The sequence below is a fragment of the Salmo salar genome, chromosome 11 (genome assembly GCF_965601325.2).
Source record: "Salmo salar chromosome 11, fSalSal1, whole genome shotgun sequence".
NCBI lineage: Eukaryota > Metazoa > Chordata > Actinopteri > Salmoniformes > Salmonidae > Salmo > Salmo salar.
In genome coordinates this window covers 16,106,789-16,126,235 of record NC_138301.1, presented here as the reverse complement: position 1 = coordinate 16,126,235, position 19,447 = coordinate 16,106,789, and the positions used below count along the sequence as shown (strand labels likewise).

General features: G+C 49.1%; 1 protein-coding gene across 8 annotated transcripts in view; it reads left to right on the top strand.

The window, feature by feature from the left end:
- LOC106562167 (transcriptional corepressor CBFA2T3) overlaps positions 1–19,447 on the top strand; it is a 52,927-nt gene that overhangs the window by 22,640 nt on the left and 10,840 nt on the right. For 2 of the 8 annotated variants that reach the window (XM_082957751.1, XM_082957750.1), the window contains exons 2-9: positions 6,088–6,243; positions 11,648–11,898; positions 12,114–12,203; positions 14,376–14,557; positions 16,378–16,655; positions 16,993–17,093; positions 18,557–18,797; positions 19,161–19,229. In XM_082957751.1, coding sequence (XP_082813877.1) covers positions 6,114–6,243; positions 11,648–11,898; positions 12,114–12,203; positions 14,376–14,557; positions 16,378–16,655; positions 16,993–17,093; positions 18,557–18,797; positions 19,161–19,229 — 1,342 coding nt within the window. In that variant the 5' untranslated portion in view covers positions 6,088–6,113. The remainder of the gene's footprint in view (positions 1–6,087; positions 6,244–11,647; positions 11,899–12,113; positions 12,204–14,375; positions 14,558–16,377; positions 16,656–16,992; positions 17,094–18,556; positions 18,798–19,160; positions 19,230–19,447) is intronic. The other 6 variants (XM_082957746.1, XM_082957749.1, XM_082957748.1 and 3 more) reach the window with 6 other exon arrangements.

Sequence of the window (19,447 nt, the reverse complement as noted above, 5' to 3'; positions counted from 1 at the left end):
CCTCTGAACTCTAAATCAGCTCAAGATGATCCCCAGTCTGGTTTCTAACACACACAGAGAGAGAGAGATAGAGAGACAAAGAGAGAGACACAGAGAGAGAGAGAGTGAGAGAGAGGAGAGAGAGAGTCTGCCATTCAGACAGGTTGACTGAGTTCTCCCAGGCAGGAGGACCTTTACATCATCATCAATGCCAGTCTCCTCCATCCAGCACGTCTGATCACTATCTAATCCACTATCCCTCTGCTCCAACATCTCCCTCCCGCCAGACCTGGTCTATTCATTATGGTGCCTCCATCCACTCCCATGCTAAGGGGGCTATGCAGGCCCAGGGTCTCTGTCAATCCCTGGGTCAGGAGAGGGGCGATGGGGATGGGGAGTCAGGGAGTCTGGAGGGGGCTAGGGAGAGGGGTGCGGGGTCCTGGGGCCGAGGCGCAGGGCTCTAATCCCCATGTTTTGATGTGAGGTCTGTGTTTGTGTGGACTACTCGGCGGCCTGATGGGGAGCAGATGTGGGAAGGCAGGCGGGCGGGCACCGAGCCAGAGCAGCTGGGAGAAATTAAAAACAACAGCATTCCTGGAGACTGGGGGAATTACAGAGAGAGGGAGAGCGAGAGAGAGAGAGGGAACGTGCTAGAGACAGAGGGAGAGATTTAGGGGTATGTGTCCCAGAGAGGAGCCCATTTGGATAGAGGGAGAGTGACAGAGGTGCAAGAGAAGATCTCTCGAGACCATCTCAGAGTCTGTCCGCGTCTAAGATACAGTTACAGTAGCTCTGTTCTAATGTGAAGGATAGGCCATGTGAAGACAGAGACACTACCAGCAGCCAACCAGCCTCTTAATGGCTTGTCATTACATGATTGTTTCTTGTGTGTTTGGTGGTTTAAGTGAAAGTGTATGTCCTGAAATCAAGAGAGAGACCCAGAAATAGCTCCAGAATGACAAACTGGAGTGTGATCTCGCACTGAATAGTTTTTCATCTTGTTTGTAGCACAATAGGACTGAACTGAAACCCTTTTTAGAACACAGATTGCTGACTGACCGTTCCTTCCCTGAAAGCCATTTTTAGGCGTGATTACGGGAAACATACAGCTGTGTACAGGAGAGACTGACAGCAGTGTAATCAGCAAAAGCTTTTGACTGCACACTGTGGGCTGCAGCTAAAGCCAGAGACGGCGTCGGGCTCCCAAATCCTCAGGGAGTCTATGAAGCAGCATTGTATCCTGGGTAAAATCTATTTTCTGTATTGATTACTGTGTAGATCCACTTTGAGTGGGCGATGAAACGTTGCGTGGAAGGAAGAAGAGGAAGGATCAGAACGTCCTGTACTACTCCCTGAACAGGATCCACTGTTGTGTTCTGATGCCATGGTTCCTTAATTAGACAGAGGAAACACAGTGAAAGCAACAGGACACACACTGTGGTCAGATGGACATGCTGGGGGATTGACAGCTCTACCCAGGAAGTCTGTTGAGGTGTGGACCATCAACTCTGTTTCTCTCTCTCTCTCTCTTACTAGTCTCTCCATCTCCCTCTGTCTTTCCCTCTCTGTTTCTCCCTTGGCGCGAGTCTTCCTGTCCTTCAGCACAATGGGAGCACAGATGGCCACAGATGGGGGGGTTCGGACAGAGCAGACATTCTAATGTATTAAAAATGAAATCCAGAGTTGTGTGTGTGTGTGTGTGCGTCCTTTAGCTGGTCAGATTAAACAGCTGTGAGTAATCCCACAGCAGTTGCAGACAGGCCAGGAGGGCAGGACTCCTCCCTCTCTCTCTCCCTCGCCCCAGGAGTCTCGGCCCTCCCAGCCAGGCCGTGGTCACTCCCAGAACCCCTCGGGAGCCCTAGCAGCAGTTGCCATGTGAAGGAACTCTCCCCAAGGAGTAAATTAACAGCCCTGATTAAGGCATGCTTTCTGTCAAAATGGTCACTGTGTCAATCAAATCACAGTCAGAGGGCAGGTCAAGATTGTTCAGTCGTCATGGAAATAGAGTGCGTGTACATTATGGGATTCAAGTGAAATGACCAATCAGTGATCGTCAGAGTCTGTCCACGTTTTTTTAAAGCAAAAAAGTGACAAGAACCCAGGCCTTAAAGAGTGCGGTCCTCTTTAGTTGTTTTGTTGTCGTTGAAGTCAGTCAGTATAGCTACAATAGCTCCTGAACAGGAATACTGTTTGTTGAGTGTGGTGACTGATGGACGAGCCCTGCCCTGCCTGCCTCCTCTTCTCTCTGACAGACAGACACCCAGGCAGACCAGAGAGGAGAGCAGCCCAGCCGTGCAGCACAGGGCCAGGCAGGGTACCTGTCTACATTTGTCCATGGCTGGGAGCGGGGACATTGCAGTCCTACAGGCAGGAGCCACCAGCTCAATATACCAGTATTGATGCAGGGACTGGTTTGGGTTTTTACTTTACCTTCTATACCGGTATTTGAATGTTTGGTTTGTTAAATGTGATACGCCATGTGTAATGTCAATTTGTATAGTTGACTTCGCTACTTGAGTCATCTCTCTGCTCTTTCTCTCGGGGGCCATTTTCCACACAGACCTGGCCACCCCACCTGTCACTCAAGGAGCGCATTTGACGTTCCTCAACCACGAGAAACTTGGTTCAGTCTGCATGGTTAATGTAGCACATGCAACAACAATGTTGATGACAACAATGCTGTTTTCACTTTGCTTCTTAACATAAATCCACTAGCGTTCTATAGTGACACTATTAGTTTGTGTTTCTTACATCAGCAAACAGCTAGTTTGTATTTTCTTAGCAAGTTGCCCTAAATCTTGTGAGACGCTAATTGTTAGCCGCTAAAGCTAATAGCTAGCTAGCTAATAAATGTACTGAGTAAGAGCAAACGTAGCTAGCTAATACAGCCTGATAGTACCAGTGATGGTGTAGACCTAAATCAGCATGTTGTTTGTGCAGTAGTATCTTCTAAAGCAGAGAAATATGCAAAGCAAGAATATGTTGGCTACATGAAGTAGCTAAGAGAAAACATGCAATGTAGCCAAAGCTTATAGGGTCCCCTAGGAAACACTTATCAACACTCGTTTCTACCGTGTCACAATAACTCCTCCCTGGCATTTTAATTCGTTATCATCTCAAACAACACTGTATTCAAAGTGCCCACTATTATATTCTAACTATTGAATTAGAATAGTCTTTATATTTCCATGATTCCAATTTTTCTGCTCTAATTCGCAAGTCAAATCGCAATTGCAACATTTGGTTAAAAATAAATCCTACATTATTTGCCCATATCGTGCAGCCCTGCGTGGCACTGTGGGAATGATCTCCAAAACAAAAAATACCGTGGTATAATATTTTGGCCATATCGCCCAGCCCTAGCAGGGCTTCAATACTATATGGCCAAAATCAGACACCTTGTGTTTAGGGGATCGAAGTGTTGTCCTGGCGAGCGCCCCTTGTGTTTGAGAGGACCACAGTCAGATTTTCAACGGCCGTTGTAACTTCTAGAATCTCGAATAACACTCTTGAAAATCAGAGCCGAGCTTTTTGGGAGTTCTACATGCACATATGGAAATAGCCTAGAGAAGAGAAGAGTTTAAGAGAATGTTAACTGTGGCAGGAATACTGTGGAAGGGTTCCATTCATAAACCATTGCTCTGGAACACAGTGTACTCTGCATATTATTTTCATAGTCAGCAGCAGAGGATCTGAGTTTAGTAGTCTGAGAGAGAAGAGCAGTAAGGAGCTGCGCCTGTCCGTCCTGGCTGCAGAGGTGACTTCTCCCTGCCACCCCAGAAACACTTTAACCCTGAGGACCGCGGCACCCTCCTGCACCCTCCACCATCCTGCAGCTGCTCTCCCTGGAGGTCAAGACCTAATTATCCTCCTGTTGCTTGTTTGGCAGTGACCCGATGTGTTTGGTTATTTTTGCACTTGACAGTGGAGGCGGCAGCGGCTGCAGCTTAGCGGGTGGGTTGGGGTGGATGTCTGTTCCAAACATGGTCAGGAGTACTAGAGCTACATGCTAGTGGGGTGCCTGTAGGTCTATGAGGCTCGCTGCTCCCTGCGTGGCCGACATGATCCTGCTGTCCGAGTGGAGTTAACAGTGGAGTGAACTCCGAGACAGCTGATAGAGACGCCTGGCTTAAACCTTTCTCCTCGGCACATGCCTCTGTACTGGTCTAATGCAGATACTGGGTCCAGGACTCGCAGGGTATACACATATATAAGCACGGTGGGTACACACACACATGGTCTCACACACTGTAAAGCTATCTTTTCCGTGGCTGTGAAAGCCATCACACTCGGCAGCTCATGTTTTTGTAGCAGAAGGATCCCATTCCACCCACATCCCTCTGACGGCTGCTGCTTCCCCTGTTACACTCAGTGTTTACCATGGAGCATTTAATACTGAGTACTCCAACACTGAGCCAGGGCTGATCACGCTCACTGGATAATGTGTATGCATGGCCCCTGGAAAAGATATTAGAAAGATTATTACATTTTATCCACATTATTTCAAAGAACAAATATTATTTTGAATGAAAAAGTATGTGATCATGTGTAAACAATGTATTTGAGATTGCAATCGATAGACCTTTTAATACATCAAAAAGAAACCGACATTTACAGCCCTCTCTGCAGCTTTGCGTAAGAAACTACAAGAGTTGTTGTGGTCGTAGTAGGAGGCAGAAAGAATGCCAGTGTGGGGACTCGGCAGTGACAAGCCAGTGTGGGGACTCGGCAGTGACAAGCCAGTGTGGGGACTCGGCAGTGACAAGCCAGTGTGGGGACTGGGCAGTGACAAGCCAGTGTGGGGACTCGGCAGTGACAAGCCAGTGTGGGGACTGGGCAGTGACAAGCCAGTGTGGGGACTGGGCAGTGAAAAGCCAGTGTGGGGACTGGGCAGTGAAAACCCAGTGTGGGGACTGGGCAGTGACAAGCCAGTGTGGGGACTGGGCAGTGAAAAGCCAGTGTGGGGACTGGGCAGTGACAAGCCAGTGTGGGGACTGGGCAGTGAAAAGCCAGTGTGGGGACTGGGCAGTGACAAGCCAGTGTGGGGACTGGGCAGTGAAAAGCCAGTGTGGGGACTGGGCAGTGACAAGCCAGTGTGGGGACTGGGCAGTGACAAGCCAGTGTGGGGACTCGGCAGTGAAAAGCCAGTGTGGGGACTGGGCAGTGACAAGCCAGTGTGGGGACTCGGCAGTGACAAGCCAGTGTGGGGACTGGGCAGTGACAAGCCAGTGTGGGGACTGGGCAGTGAAAAGCCAGTGTGTCCCTGTGTATGTGCAAGGTGGCAGGGCACGGCAGAGGAATAGCAGCCCTTGTCCTATCTCCTGGAAAAGGCGATGCCACCTGACCGCTCCAGGCTGTCCCGTCCCTCCTGTCCCCGACTGGAGCAGCATTGCCTTGCCTTGTTTGGTCCCGGCTGGGGGCCTTGTTCCAGCCTCGTAGAAGTGTCTCTGTGATGGACAGCGGCAGATCCAGCTGCACTTGTCACTGACTGTCACGCGCCTGTCCATATGGGGGACGAGAGGGGACAGGCGGGGAGTGTCAGTGGGACTGGGGCTGAGGGGTGGGAAGGGGGAGTGGAGGACACTGATAGGGATGTCAGTACGACGGGGGGCGTTGGTGTGGGGGTGGGGGGGGGGTCCCGTCAGCAGCAGCTGAGCGGACCAGCAGGTGTTACTTTATGTCTCCAAGAGCTGTAATATTTTGCATGTTGTTCCAAGCCCCCATATCTCTATCTCTCTGTCTCTCTGCTGTAGTACAACACCGTTCACAGAGTCTCTGCAGCAGAAACAAGACCTCACAGCCAGGCCATCAATACATTCTCTCTCATATCAAATCAGTGGGTCATGAGTGGGTGTCAGATAATGGAAGCAACACTGATCAATAAATACAACTAGCTATTAAGAATTTTTTCGGAGAAGTAAATAGCTTGTTTGGGTCTGATTTTTATCGTGTGCATTCTGTACCTGGATGTTTGTGTCTGGGGGCAGATATACTGTTGGTGTCTGATGTGTCTTCTTGTTTGTCTCTTTGTAACCGTCTCTCTCTTTCTCTCTCTCTCTCTCTCTCTCTCTCTCTCTCTCTCCCTCTTTCTTTCTCTCTCTCCTGCAGGTAGCACAGAACAGAAGGTTGGAACGATGCCCGATTCACCCGCTGATGTCAAAACCCAGCCCAGGTTGACTCCGCCCACAATGCCACCTCCACCCCCGGCCGTCAGCCAGGCACCCAATCGCAACGCTTCATTCACACCCACCACCAGTAGGTCAAGTAAGGCATTTTTTAAATTCTTTATTTCTCTGTTTGCACTCTAAATCATGTATGCATGCTATCTTTCAATTTAAAAAAAAATGCAAAAAATACTTATCATATCTTACCTGGCATAAAATACTATTCTGTATTGCTACCATGTCTGTGTTCTCCCTTGAATGCCTGAATCCTCTTTCTAACTTTATAAAGAACCTTGTAAATTCCCTGAGGTAGTACTATGTATCTATCTTGAAGGTGTTTTGTGCAGCATTGGGCCGGGCAGGATGTGAACAGAATAGTGAGCTGGTAGGAGTGCTGCATCAGCTCTTCTCTGTCATTGGCACGGCTCTACCTCTGCGGCTGTTAGGCTGTTAGGAAGGGAACCTGCCTGGGCTTCAGGGGAAACAGGCTGCTACAGGCTGCTGTTGGGCTCCATAGGCCTGGCTGTGTGTTTCTGATGATACTGTAGCTTCAACATGATGAAGACAAGACTTCAGTCACTTGTGTGTGTAGAATTCCCTGGTGGATCAAGTGTCTTGGAGTGTGTGAGAATGGCTGTGGCACTGTCTCTGTGTGTGTGGGGGGGGCTTGTTTACCGGCTGTAGTGATACAGGGGGCATTGCTGGGCTCGCCGGGCTACAGACCACTTTCTTCCCTATATAGCAATGACAGGCCATGTTGTTTCACCTGTTGTGGCGGTCACCAGTGTAGCTCGCTCTCCCCTCTAAAACCAGAACACAAGTGGCGGGTCACATGGTTAGCCCACATGTGTGCCGACCGGCCAGGCTCCAATGGAGAGATTAGAGTCAAGGGTAGAAATGAGAGGAACCGCATACAGAACATACATACACACACTAGCATCTAACACACACTGTTGGCATACTGCCATATGCACTCCGACAAACTGGGGGAGAAATTAAACACCCTGTAGATTGAAATGTTTTCAAACATATTAGGGAAGGGTGGTATCCAGATCGTCATACCATCCTTCTCTCATATCCGCCCTTCTCTCATACCAGGATATACGGTCATACTGTCCTTCTCTCACACCGGGATATACAGTCATACTGTCCTTCTCTCATACCGGGATATACAGTCATACTGTCCTTCTCTCATACCAGGATATATGGTCATACTGTCCTTCTCTCATACCGGGATATACGGTCATACTGTCCTTCTCTCATACCAGGATATACAGTCATACTGTCCTTCTCTCATACCGGGATATACGGTCATACTGTCCTTCTCTCATATCCGCCCTTCTCTCATACCAGGATATATGGTCATACTGTCCTTCTCTCACACCGGGATATACAGTCATACTGTCCTTCTCTCACACCGGGATATACGGTCATACTGTCCTTCTCTCATATCCACCTTTCTCTCATACCAGGATATATGGTCATACTGTCCTTCTCTCACACCGGGATATACAGTCATACTGTCCTTCTCTCATACCGGGATATACAGTCATACTGTGCTTCTCTCATATCCGCCTTTCTCTCATACCAGGATATATGGTCATACTGTCCTTCTCTCACACCGGGATATACAGTCATACTGTCCTTCTCTCATACCGGGATATACGGTCATACTGTCCTTCTCTCATACCGGGATATACAGTCATACTGTCCTTCTCTCATATCCGCCCTTCTCTCATACCGGGATATACGGTCATACTGTCCTTCTCTCATATCCGCCTTTCTCTCATACCAGGATATATGGTCATACTGTCCTTCTCTCATACCGGGATATACAGTCATACTGTCCTTCTCTCATACCGGGATATACAGTCATACTGTCCTTCTCTCATACCGGGATATACAGTCATACTGTCCTTCTCTCATATCCGCCCTTCTCTCATACCGGGATATACGGTCATACTGTCCTTCTCTCATACGGTATTACTGGCTTAGTACACAAGGTGGCTCCAAAAAAAAAAATACAAATAAAGGCCATTGGGCATCTATTACCAGAATGCTAACAAAATTAGCACAAAATTTGCACAAATATTAGCGAATTTCGAGCGAATTTCGATGGAGCACAAAACTAAAATAAACTAATTGCAGAGACAGGCAATCCTGCTAAGAAATGTATACATATATAGGTAGGCCATACCAAATGTCATTTTTGGTGAGTTTGGACATTTACAAGCGAATATGAACGAGAGACATTGTCCAAATGAGCAAAGTTCCAGACGCATGCTTGTCTTAAGGAAGAACAGCCCTGGCTCTGGAGCAGCATGTGTAGGCTACACTTGTGTCTGTGTGGAGTCTGGAGTTGCTAGGGAAACAGGCATGCCTGCTCTGCTCAGAGAAAAGGGGAGAGGAGAAGACAGGCCGAGAAATGTGAGGAGAAAAAAAGCAAGGAAATCAAGATCGTGTAAGCTGTACAGGTAACTCATCCAAAGAGCTTTGACTTCTCAAACATGGTAGAAAGCTAACACAATATGGTGCCCCGTCATCTTATTAGTTCAGCCACTTACTTACATTAACTTGCAAGTTAAACTTAGGGGTCGAGTTAATGCAAAATTCTGCGTTTTGCACTCAGGAAAGAAAGATAAAACGCTTCAGAAATATCTTGCTGTGTTTTGTAAACGCAGATGTAAAATGCTTCTTATTGTAATTTCTTCTCGGCATCAGACTAATTTCATACTTCAGTTGCACTTCTCCCCTCAGATGAGAATTCAGGAATGGGCATTCTATCAACAGACAGCACTCTAACTGATGTGTAGCTACCTTTTCTCCTGTACTTTTCTCAGTGTAGCCTACTTTTCTCTGGTAAAATGCAAGATTAACTTCAAACAAAACATTAAGAAATATAGCTGGCTGTATTTTTTTCTATGATAAACATTTAGAAATATGATGATGGCCATGCAGCTTATTTTTTCATTGGAAGCTCATTAACTTGTGTAGCTAGCTAACAGTAGCGTTGCATTTCTGTTATCATCTGATGAAAATGAAGCTATTTTCTGAATGTGCTGCACTAATGTATTTTCTGTCAAGGAAAAACTATAGTTGCACATCCCTGATCACTCTATTGAAGCAAAATAACACTGTTGACTTTCAATATAAAACGTGACCCCTGTCAAGACACAGCTGGACTCAACTGCTCCTGCTTTCTCCCATTGTGCTATTTCAAACAAACGTGACTGGCTCCACTGTTCTGGGGAACTACAGTATGCTTCATAATGTAAAATAATGTGACAGGTGAAATGAAGAATGCGATCTGCTTTATCCCCTAACGTATTGCACAAGTTAACTAAAGGTATTGACTTAAAAAGTAGCTATAAATATTAAAGTGTATTGAAAAACCTCAAATAAATAGTTTCAATATATCAAAATACCCTGATATACAGTAAATACGGTATACTGCCCACCAAGCTTATAACATATCATATTAAACTCACTCGCACATGCATGCATCCTTTAATAGCTCAATAATTCAGCCACATACACCCAAGACTAAGAATAAACAAAACATAAAAACATCGGATTTCTATACATTATACAGTGAGGGAAAAAAGTATTTGATCCCCTGCTGATTTTGTACATTTTCCCACTGACAAAGAAATGATCAGTCTATAATTTTAATGGTAGGTTTATTTGAACAGTGAGAGACAGAATAACAACAAAAATATCCAGAAAAACGCATGTCAAAAATGTTATAAATTGATTTGCATTTTAAAAACGTAGTAATGTTTTGCAGAGGGGTGAAATACTTATTTCCCTCATTAAAATGCAAATCATTTTATAACATTTTTGACATGCGTTTTTCTGGATTTTTCTGTTGTTATTCTGTCTCTCACTGTTGAAATAAACCTACCATTAAAATTATAGACTGATCATTTCTTTGTCAGTGGGCAAACATACAAAATCAGCAGGGGATCAAATACTTTTTTCCCTCACTGTATAGTGTAAAAACAACCCATATCAGAAGAAACGGAACACTACACTAAATGATGAGATCCAAATGAGTGAATTGAATATGATTTCATTCTGATTGAGACAGACATCTTGTTGTGACAGTCACTGAAGACAGAGGATGGAGTGTAAGAATATCCCACCAATATTGGGTAATGTACCATTCAGTACATGAAGCAGGGGAAAGGTGGAACGGAGGGAGTAGTGGAGGGGTGTGGAGTAGGAGTGTGGCAGCCAGGCAGGGTGGGGAGGCGGGGTGGGGGTGCCCTGAACCTGAATGCTGCAAATCTACTTTCAGCTGGTGGACATGTGCAAGGACTGATTTAGCAACACACCTGCTATTGGAATAAACTAACACAGGCCTATTTTTGGCACCTCTTTAACGCGTTCCTCATATAGTTGTGTCCTACTGAGTGAGTGGGTGAGCGAAAGTTAGAAACAGACTGGCGAAGGGGAGGAGGGGCAGTGGGAGAGAGAGGGGGGGTCAAACGGTCCCACTTGTGAAAGGCAGCTGAAGTTACTGCACACGGAGCCTTCACTCAAACTGGTGTGAGCCGTGGCAGAGCCGAGCAGCAGAGTAAGGGTTAGCAGCCAACAGTGTTTTTACCCAGCCTTAGTGCGTTCCCTGGCCTCAGCCTTAGTGCATTTCCTGGCCCCAGCCTTAGTGTGTTCCCTGGCCCCAGCCTTAGTGTGTTCCCTGGCCTCAGCCTTAGTGCGTTCCCTGGCCTCAGCCTTAGTGTGTTCCCTGGCCCCAGCCTTAGTGTGTGCCCTGGCCCCAGCCTTAGTGTGTTCCCTGGCCTCAGCCTTAGTGCGTTCCCTGGCCTCAGCCTTAGTGTGTTCCCTGGCCCCAGTCTTAGTGTGTGCCCTGGCCCCAGCCTTAGTGTGTTTCCTGGCCTCAGCCTTAGTGTGTTCCCTGGCCCCAGCCTTAGTGTGTGCCCTGGCCCCAGCCTTAGTGTGTTTCCTGGCCTCAGCCTTAGTGTGTTTCCTGGCCCCAGCCTTAGTGTGTTTCCTGGCCTCAGCCTTAGTGCTTTCCCTGGCCTCAGCCTTAGTGCATTTCCTGGCCCCAGACTTAGTGTGTGCCCTGGCCCCAGCCATAGTGTGTTTCCTGGCCCCAGCCTTAGTGTGTTCTGTGGCCTCAGCCTTAGTGCATTTCCTGGACCCAGCCTTAGTGTGTGCCCTGGCCTCAGCCTTAGTGTGTGTCCTGGCCTCAGCCTTAGTGTGTTCCCTGGCCTCAGCCTTAGTGTGTTCCCTGGCCTCAGCCTTAGTGTGTTCCCTGTCCTCAGCCTTAGTGTGTTTCCTGGCCTCAGCCTTAGTGTGTGCCCTGGAGCTCTCCGCCTCAACCTTAAGGATGCATGTGCCTTCACCACCCTCCTCGACCCTGTCCTCCAGCACCCTCAAAGAGCACGGCGTCCGGGAGGAGGAGGTAGAGGGACAGGTGGAGGGTGGAGGAGGACAACAGCCTGGTACTGACGGATGGCCTCTCTCCCTCTCTCTCCCTGCAGTGCTGAACGGGAGCAGTCACTCGAGTCACTCGCCCACGTCGCTCAACGGGGCGCCCTCTACACCCAACGGCTTCAGCAACGGCCCCGCCATGTCGTCCACTGCCTCCCTGTCCAATCAGCAGCTGCCGCCGGCCTGCGGCGCCCGCCAGCTCTGCAAGCTCAAGCGCTTCCTCACCACGCTGCAGCAGTTCGGCAACGACATCTCGCCCGAGATCGGAGAGCGAGTCCGCAGTCTGGTGCTGGGCCTGGTGGTAAGTCCAGCTCTTCTCCTCTTCTCTGTCCCTCTCCCCTTGTCTGTCTATCTCTCCCACTCGTTCTCCTACTTTTCTGGAGTTACAGTACTTACTTAGTTGTGTCCAACATCTCTTTCTGTCTCTCCATGTCCAGCTCTGTCTGTCTCCTATGTTTTACTGTGAAGCTTCTTCTCCAAGTGTTCCAATCTCTCCCTTCCTCTGGTTTTTGACAGAATTCCACCCTGACCATAGAAGAGTTCCACTCCAAACTCCAGGAGGCGACCAACTTCCCGCTGCGTCCCTTTGTCATTCCATTCCTCAAGGTACGCACATCAAAACCCAACGTAGACACTCCCTCCCTGTTCCCAATAGGCTGCCTAGGAATCCCCAGGTTATTTCCCAGTATATCCCTTTGAGCAGCTTCCACTTCTGATATTAGCTAGCATATGGAGATGGAAGGAAGGGCTTTCGAGAACAAAACCCACCCAAACAAACAAAGAATATTCTCCGGCTGGCTGGCCAGTGTAGAAAGCGACCTGGTTTCTGTGCCTGAACCGTGTGTGATTCCTCCATTAGTGTGTGGGTGTGGGGCTGATTGAAGCTCGCTAGATAAAGGGAGTAGGACCCTGCCGATTTCCAACCCAGTCTGCTGCAGCCTGCCTGGCGCTGGGTTGATCTGCTGGTCCATATGGCCATCGTTTGCGATTCATTAAAACTGGCACACGAGTGTTTACCCTGAGTGGCGCGGCGTGGAGCGGAGGGAGGGGGAGGGAGGGAGGGAAGGAGGGGAGGGTAAATAAGACTCCCTGACAGATGTAGCCGGCCCGGGGCGGCTACCACGCAGAGCTTTTCACTCTGGCTGATGTAGCCGGCCTGATCCTGTTACCTGCATTGTCAAACCCACAGTCACGGAGACGAGAGCCGGGCGAGAGAGAGAGAGAGAGAGAGAGAGACAAAGTCCATCCTTCCGAACGACTGTCATTATGAATAACACATTACTCTGCTGTGGTCCAGAAGTCACAATGCCAGCTGTTCAATACATAACACATGTAACAAATGTGACAGTAGGGAATAGGCCTTCAGGGACACTGCTGACGGTTCTGATGGAGGGAGGGGCAGTCATGCTGACACTGTGCGTGCGTGTCTATGTGCGCGCGTGCCTGTGTGTGTCTGTGTCGGTGCTGGCCGCTGGCCGTGCTGCTTGGTGGTGACTAGGGCACACATTCCTGTCTGTCCCACACTCTCTGTATCTCTGTCCCTCCTGTTTATTCCCAGAGCAGAGGGACATATGGGGGACAACAGGGGGTGGGCCAAGCTGGAGCCATGCCTGGTTATTAACTATAATTGCAGACATGGTGGTGGCGTGTACGCTTGTGGATGGAATGTATTCCACACACCACATACCAACACAAATGCATTCACATACATACAATACATTCACTACGGAGATCTTGGTTAGCTCAGTGAGGGAAAGATTGTTGTGTAGATAAACAAGCAAACAGTATCTGCTTTATAGGAAGGTGTTAACTAGCAACCAGGCAGCATGCCCACAGTGTGCTAGAGATAGATAGATAGATAGATAGATAGATAGATAGATAGATAGATAGATAGATAGATAGATAGATAGATAGATAGATAGATAGATAGATAGATAGATAGATAGATAGATAGATAGATAGATAGATAGATAGATAGATAGATAGATAGATAGATAGATAGATAGATAGATAGATAGATAGATAGATAGATAGATAGATAGATAGATAGATAGATAGATAGATAGATAGATAGATAGATAGATAGATAGATAGATAGATAGATAGATAGATAGATAGATAGATAGATAGATAGATAGATAGATAGATAGATAGATAGGCCAGTGTCTGGTGGGCGCTAGCTGTCTCATTAGTGGAGATTATTATTATTGTGAGAGTGGCGTGGCGTGACTCTAACAGCATCCAGAGGATGGCTCAGGGCCTGGTGTCAAGAGGACAGTTTTCCAGCCGGCCTGGTGTGCCATGAGGTTACACATCTGTGACATGGCAGCCAGCGCTGTGCTTTGTCAAAGTGACGGCCTGACTGAGCTCTCTGACAGCACCCACTTACCCCTCCTTTCTCCCCTCTTTCTCCCCCTGAGGGAGACAGACGCTGGGGAGGAATGTGTGGCGGTGGGTCTGTGTTATCTCACCCTCCCTGTCTCATCCTCTCTCTTTCTCTCTCAATCGCTCTCGCTCTCACTTTCTCTCTCAATCTCTCTCTCAATCTCTCTCTCTCTCTCTCTCTCTCTCTCTCTGTCTTTGTCTTTCCCTCCCACATGCTCTAACTCTTCATTCTAAAACGATTTTATTTTTATGCCCTGTCTCTCCTCTCTCTCTCATCTTCCACCTCCCACCTTGACCCTCCTCCTCCTCTCGCCTTTTTCCACTTATACTATCTTCTCCTTTCATTCCTCCTGTCCCTCCTCCCTTCTCGCCCCCTTCCCTCTCCTCTCCCAGGCGAACCTGCCCCTGCTTCAGAGGGAGCTCCTCCACTGTGCGCGGATGGCCAAGCAGACTCCCGCCCAGTATCTGGCCCAGCATGAGCAGCTGCTGCTGGACGCCAACGCCAGCTCGCCCCTGGACTCCTCTGAGATCATGATGGAGATCAACGAGCATGGCAAGAGGAGGACCCCCGACAGGTACTGACTGACCACCACACACACACACTCAAAATACACACACACACACTCAAAATACACACACTATGCAGACACGTCACATGCCACAGCAGGAAAACAACTTATCACTCCTCTCCCTCCATCTTACAGCAGAAACACAACTGAAAAAAACACACACAGGCTTACACACACAAATAATTGAATTATTTCTGGGTATTTGGAAATGCCAAGCCACAAGGGGGAGGTTATAAATCCTCTGTGCGGGAGGCGGAAGTCTGGGCAGCCCTGATGCCGTTCGGGCAGGGAGGGCGATTCAGGCTGTGCCAGCTGTCTGCGAGGGGAGGAGGAGGAGAGAGGGAGGAGGAGGAGGAGGATAAGTCCAGATGCTGTGGACGTCACGCTATAACCACAGCAGCAGCAGTGGCTCTGTGTCAGCGGCCCCAGTACAGTATGAGGAGATGTCCTCAGTCCAACCCACAGACAATGCCCTCACTGTCCTATACACTTCCCTGCCCTCCCCACAGCAGCCTGCTGCCATATCCGCCCCACACACTGGGCCGTATGGAGGGGCGGGTGGAGACACATCTGGAATTTAAGACAGACAAAACCACAGCAATACTCTCCAACTCTCCATCTCTCTCTCTCCCTCCCTTTATCTCTGGCTTTTCTTTTCTTCTCCTCTCATCTCGTCTCTCCTCTCCTCTCTTCTCTTCTCTTCTCCTCTCCTCTCTTCTTCTCTCCTGTCCTCCTTCAGTCAGCTAGTCAGTAGGTCAGGGATGTGTCCAGATCCTGCTGAACCCCTGCTTGAGCTTATCGTGACGGGGAGGGAGGGAGGGGGAAAGGGAGGGGGAGAGAGAGAGAGAGAGGGTGGAGGAACGGGCAATCCCTCTGTAATCTGCACACCTCCGCCTCCCAAACCCTGGCTTACAGTGTCACGGCGGGCTGGGCCAGCTGTTGCTTTGATTTGTGAGATATTGGTGGCGGGCTAAAGCACTGAGAGAGACAGACACATCCCCCCTCACAGTCTCACCCCACGACCCACAGCCTGCCAGGAGTGGAGAGAGTCTGCAGAGGGGATTCATCACGTAAACAAAGAGGGGACAACTACCCATACACACACACACACAGACTGAGTAATATACACACACGGACTCATAAACAAAAACACACTCGCATCCACATGGCACTGAAATTCCTTTCATTTGCCTTTGATCCCTGGGAAGATAGAGAGCGATTTACCTCCGAATGCCTGGCTGTTTCACCAAGCTAAACAGATTAATATCAACACCGGCGTTTAAACTGTCCAGATGGCTCCCAAAACAGGACCGTCACTGAACATCTGCCAAACACAGACTCACAACAGCACCGTAGGTCTGTGGGAGAGGCTACACTTGCAAGTTAAGAGAGTGAGTTGAGGGATATTAGGATTAAGAGTTTGGATCCCACCTCGAGACACTGAATATACAGAGTGTGTTTTTTTACATATGGCGTACAGCTGTGCACACACTCTGGGGTAGATACTGTCTGAAGTGAACAGTGAGCTTCTCAGTAGGGGGGATTCCTGAAACACCATCAGATTTACTGCTCATGTCTTCTAATAACAACAACAGGTTAGCAGCCCAGTAAATCTAGAATGTCTTAAATATGCGTGTACATCCTGAATATAACACATCTCATTCCTGTTCCCTTGTAACTTCCTCAGTCTGGCATAGTAAAACAATAATGGATTTTCCTCATGTTCTAGGAGATGTTAACAATTATAAAGTGAGTGAAGGTGTCTGATTGGTGGTGACACGTATAAAGGGATTGTAACCGTGTTGACCTGTGCTCTCTTCCTTCAGGACCAAAGACTCAGAGAGAGACGGGCACCACCCAGAGCACCTGGCCAAGCGGCCCTGCACCATCAGCCCCAGCCAGCGCTTCAGCCCCAGCACTGGCCTGCCAGCCCACCCGCCCCCCAACGGCCTGCCCACGCACCCCCCCAACGGCCTGTCTCACCCCAACCCCCCTGCCCCCCAACACTACCGGCTGGAGGACATGGCCCTGGCCCACCACTACCGTGACGCCTACCGCCACACAGCAGAGCACCGCGAGGCTCGGGACAGGCACCGGCAGACAGGTGAGAGAGGGAGGGAATGAGAGAAGGGCGAGGGAGGGATGAGGGAGAGAGAGAGAGGACCTCATGGCGTCTCTAAAGAACAATGACAACTTGTGACAGTTTGATGTTAAATTCCCATGGTAATGCATCTATAAAAGCCTATGGTGACACATCCTTGGGTATGTCCCCCTAGGAATCCATATACGTCTTCCCTCGGTTAGAGCCGTAATGGCTCACACTGTATAAGGAAGTGTTAGAGCTCTAATGTCCTGTATGTGGAGGAGACTGGAGCCAGAATGGCTCATATATGGTGATGGTGCCTACGTGCTGAACGCAGGACTGTGTGTTTGTGTTGCAGCTGTGCATGGAGCACGTCAGGAGGAAGTGATCGATCACCGCCTGACAGATCGGGAGTGGGCCGAGGAGTGGAAGCACCTCGATAATGTACGTGTTGCTGGGGTAGGGCTCCCCGGTTTTATCCTAATATCTCCCTAATACCTCCCAAATACCTCCCTAATATCGCCCATCCTACAGAGAAGTGTGTAGTAGAAATCATTTAACCTCTCAGTGCTGTAGATGATATGAAGGGAGGTGGGACGGGGGGAGACAGGGTGCTGCTGACAGATTGAAGAACTGAAACCTCAGCAGAGTTTGCATTTGATGGACAGCTGACCTTAAGGGGTCTGTAGAGGCTTGTGTCCATGTCAGGAATGGACAGCCGAGGCCTCTCTGGCCAGCGTACAAAGACTGGAGCAAGCACTCTGAGCTCCCCTTACCTTTACCAAGGCTGGAACACTCACTCACACACACACACACACACACACACACACACACACACACACACACACACACACACACACACACACACACACACACACACACCCCCCCCCCCCCCTCAGGCACTAAAAAGGGCCACAGATGGAGCGAGGGACCCAGTAGAGGACAGCTCCAGCTGGGGAGAGCAGCTGAGACAAGGGCTGTAGTCATGGAGGGAACCGGCCTGTGCTGGGCCTCTGCCAAATTAGAAACACTCTACTGAAATAAATATAGCTAACAGAGAGAGGGAGAGAGAGGGGAAGAGAGAGAGAGAGAAGCAGGCGGAGAAAGAAAGCGAGAAGCAGGCGGAGAATGAGAGAGAGAGAGAGAGAGAGAGAAGCAGGCGGAGAGAGAGAGAGAGAGAGAGAGAGAGAGAGAGAGAGAGAGAGAGAAGAGAGAATATGGAAGGAGGCATATGGAAGGAGGCATTTTGCAGACCGGGGGTTGAAGGAGGCATAGGGCAAAGGCAGAAAGAGAAACAATGTTAAGAGAGTTAGTGAAGAAAAATATCAAGAGGGGCGGGGGGGGTGTGGGTGAAAGGCTTTAGCAGAAAGGGGCTTGGAGGGAGCACAGGGTTTGGAATGAATTGGTTAGGCCTTTTCCATCAGTAGCACAGCTGTTACAGCCATTTTTACTTCACTGCTCTGTATAACCACTCAACCTCATTCACACACACACACACACACACACACACACACACCCCCCCCCCCCCCCCCCCCCCCTACTCAGCACCGCTGGCTCTCGCTGCTAAAACGGTGACAGGGTCACACGCTCCTGAGTGCTCCTTAGAAAGTGTTGTTGCACAGCAAGAACTGATTCTAGAGACACTGGATTGCTCCCAAAAAATCACTCAAATTACTATCAATGAAAATGTTCTCATACAATTTGACATCTTGATGAAGGTTAGGCCTGATTGTGTTTTTCATAGACTAAATTCAGAATGCACACTATACACTACTTCCGAATAAAACCATGCTCCGCCATTCTTTAGCACCACCGAGAGCAGCTGCCTGATGTCAGAGTCTGAACTGAAGGAAAGTAAATCAGAGAGTAGAGCGGCGCTCTGATCATGTCTCCCCCTTCCTCCCTCCTCCTCCCCCCTGCAGCTGCTCAACTGCATCATGGACATGGTGGAGAAGACGCGGCGGTCTCTCACGGTGCTGCGGCGTTGCCAGGAGGCCGACCGTGAGGAGATGAACCACTGGATCCGACGCTACAGCGACGTGGAAGATATGAAAAAAGGTGGGAGCAACGGCCAGCCGCGCCCTCCTCCTCCTCCTGTACCTCTACCTCCTCACAACTCCTCCTCCAACACTCCTAACAACGTCGAGACGCAGCAGCCCATAGGTACTTCCACTGCTGCAGACACCAGCACCAGGCTGTCACTCCTCACTCCACACTGTCACTCAGTCAGCAACTGTTCTGTCTGCTCTGAGGAAAGAGGGGAGCATGCTGGGGGATGAAATGAAATGGTACAAAGAAAAAGGAAGCTCAAGTTTGAGTGTGTTCGTGAGGTTGGGACACATAGGGCTGAATCCTAGCTAGAGATCTATGCATGTAGCTTGGACTTTTGGGTAAACCATGCACTGACGTTAGTGGGAAATCTGTGTAAAATATTGAGTTATTTCCAGTTAGCATTTGGCCCATAAAGTGTGTATGTGTGGAGAGCGTGGTAGACTGACTGATGTTCTGGTCCGGATTGTGTTTCAGAGATTCATAGGGACTTCCTGCACAGACCTGCGTCTGGCTACCTACCTGAGGAGATCTGGAGGAAGGCTGGTGAGTAACCACACGTCCGTCCTTAATGTACTGTCACTGTCCCGACACGGTCACCCTCACCGCCATCGCCACTGCAGATAGCCCTGAAGAGGGCCCTGCCTGTCCTGTTGCCATAGTGACATAAGGACAGGGATGGGATTGGAGAGCCTGTGACTGTCATGTGTGTCATTAGTGCTAAGTGCTTTCCACCTTTAACCTGCTATGAACGGCGACTGCAG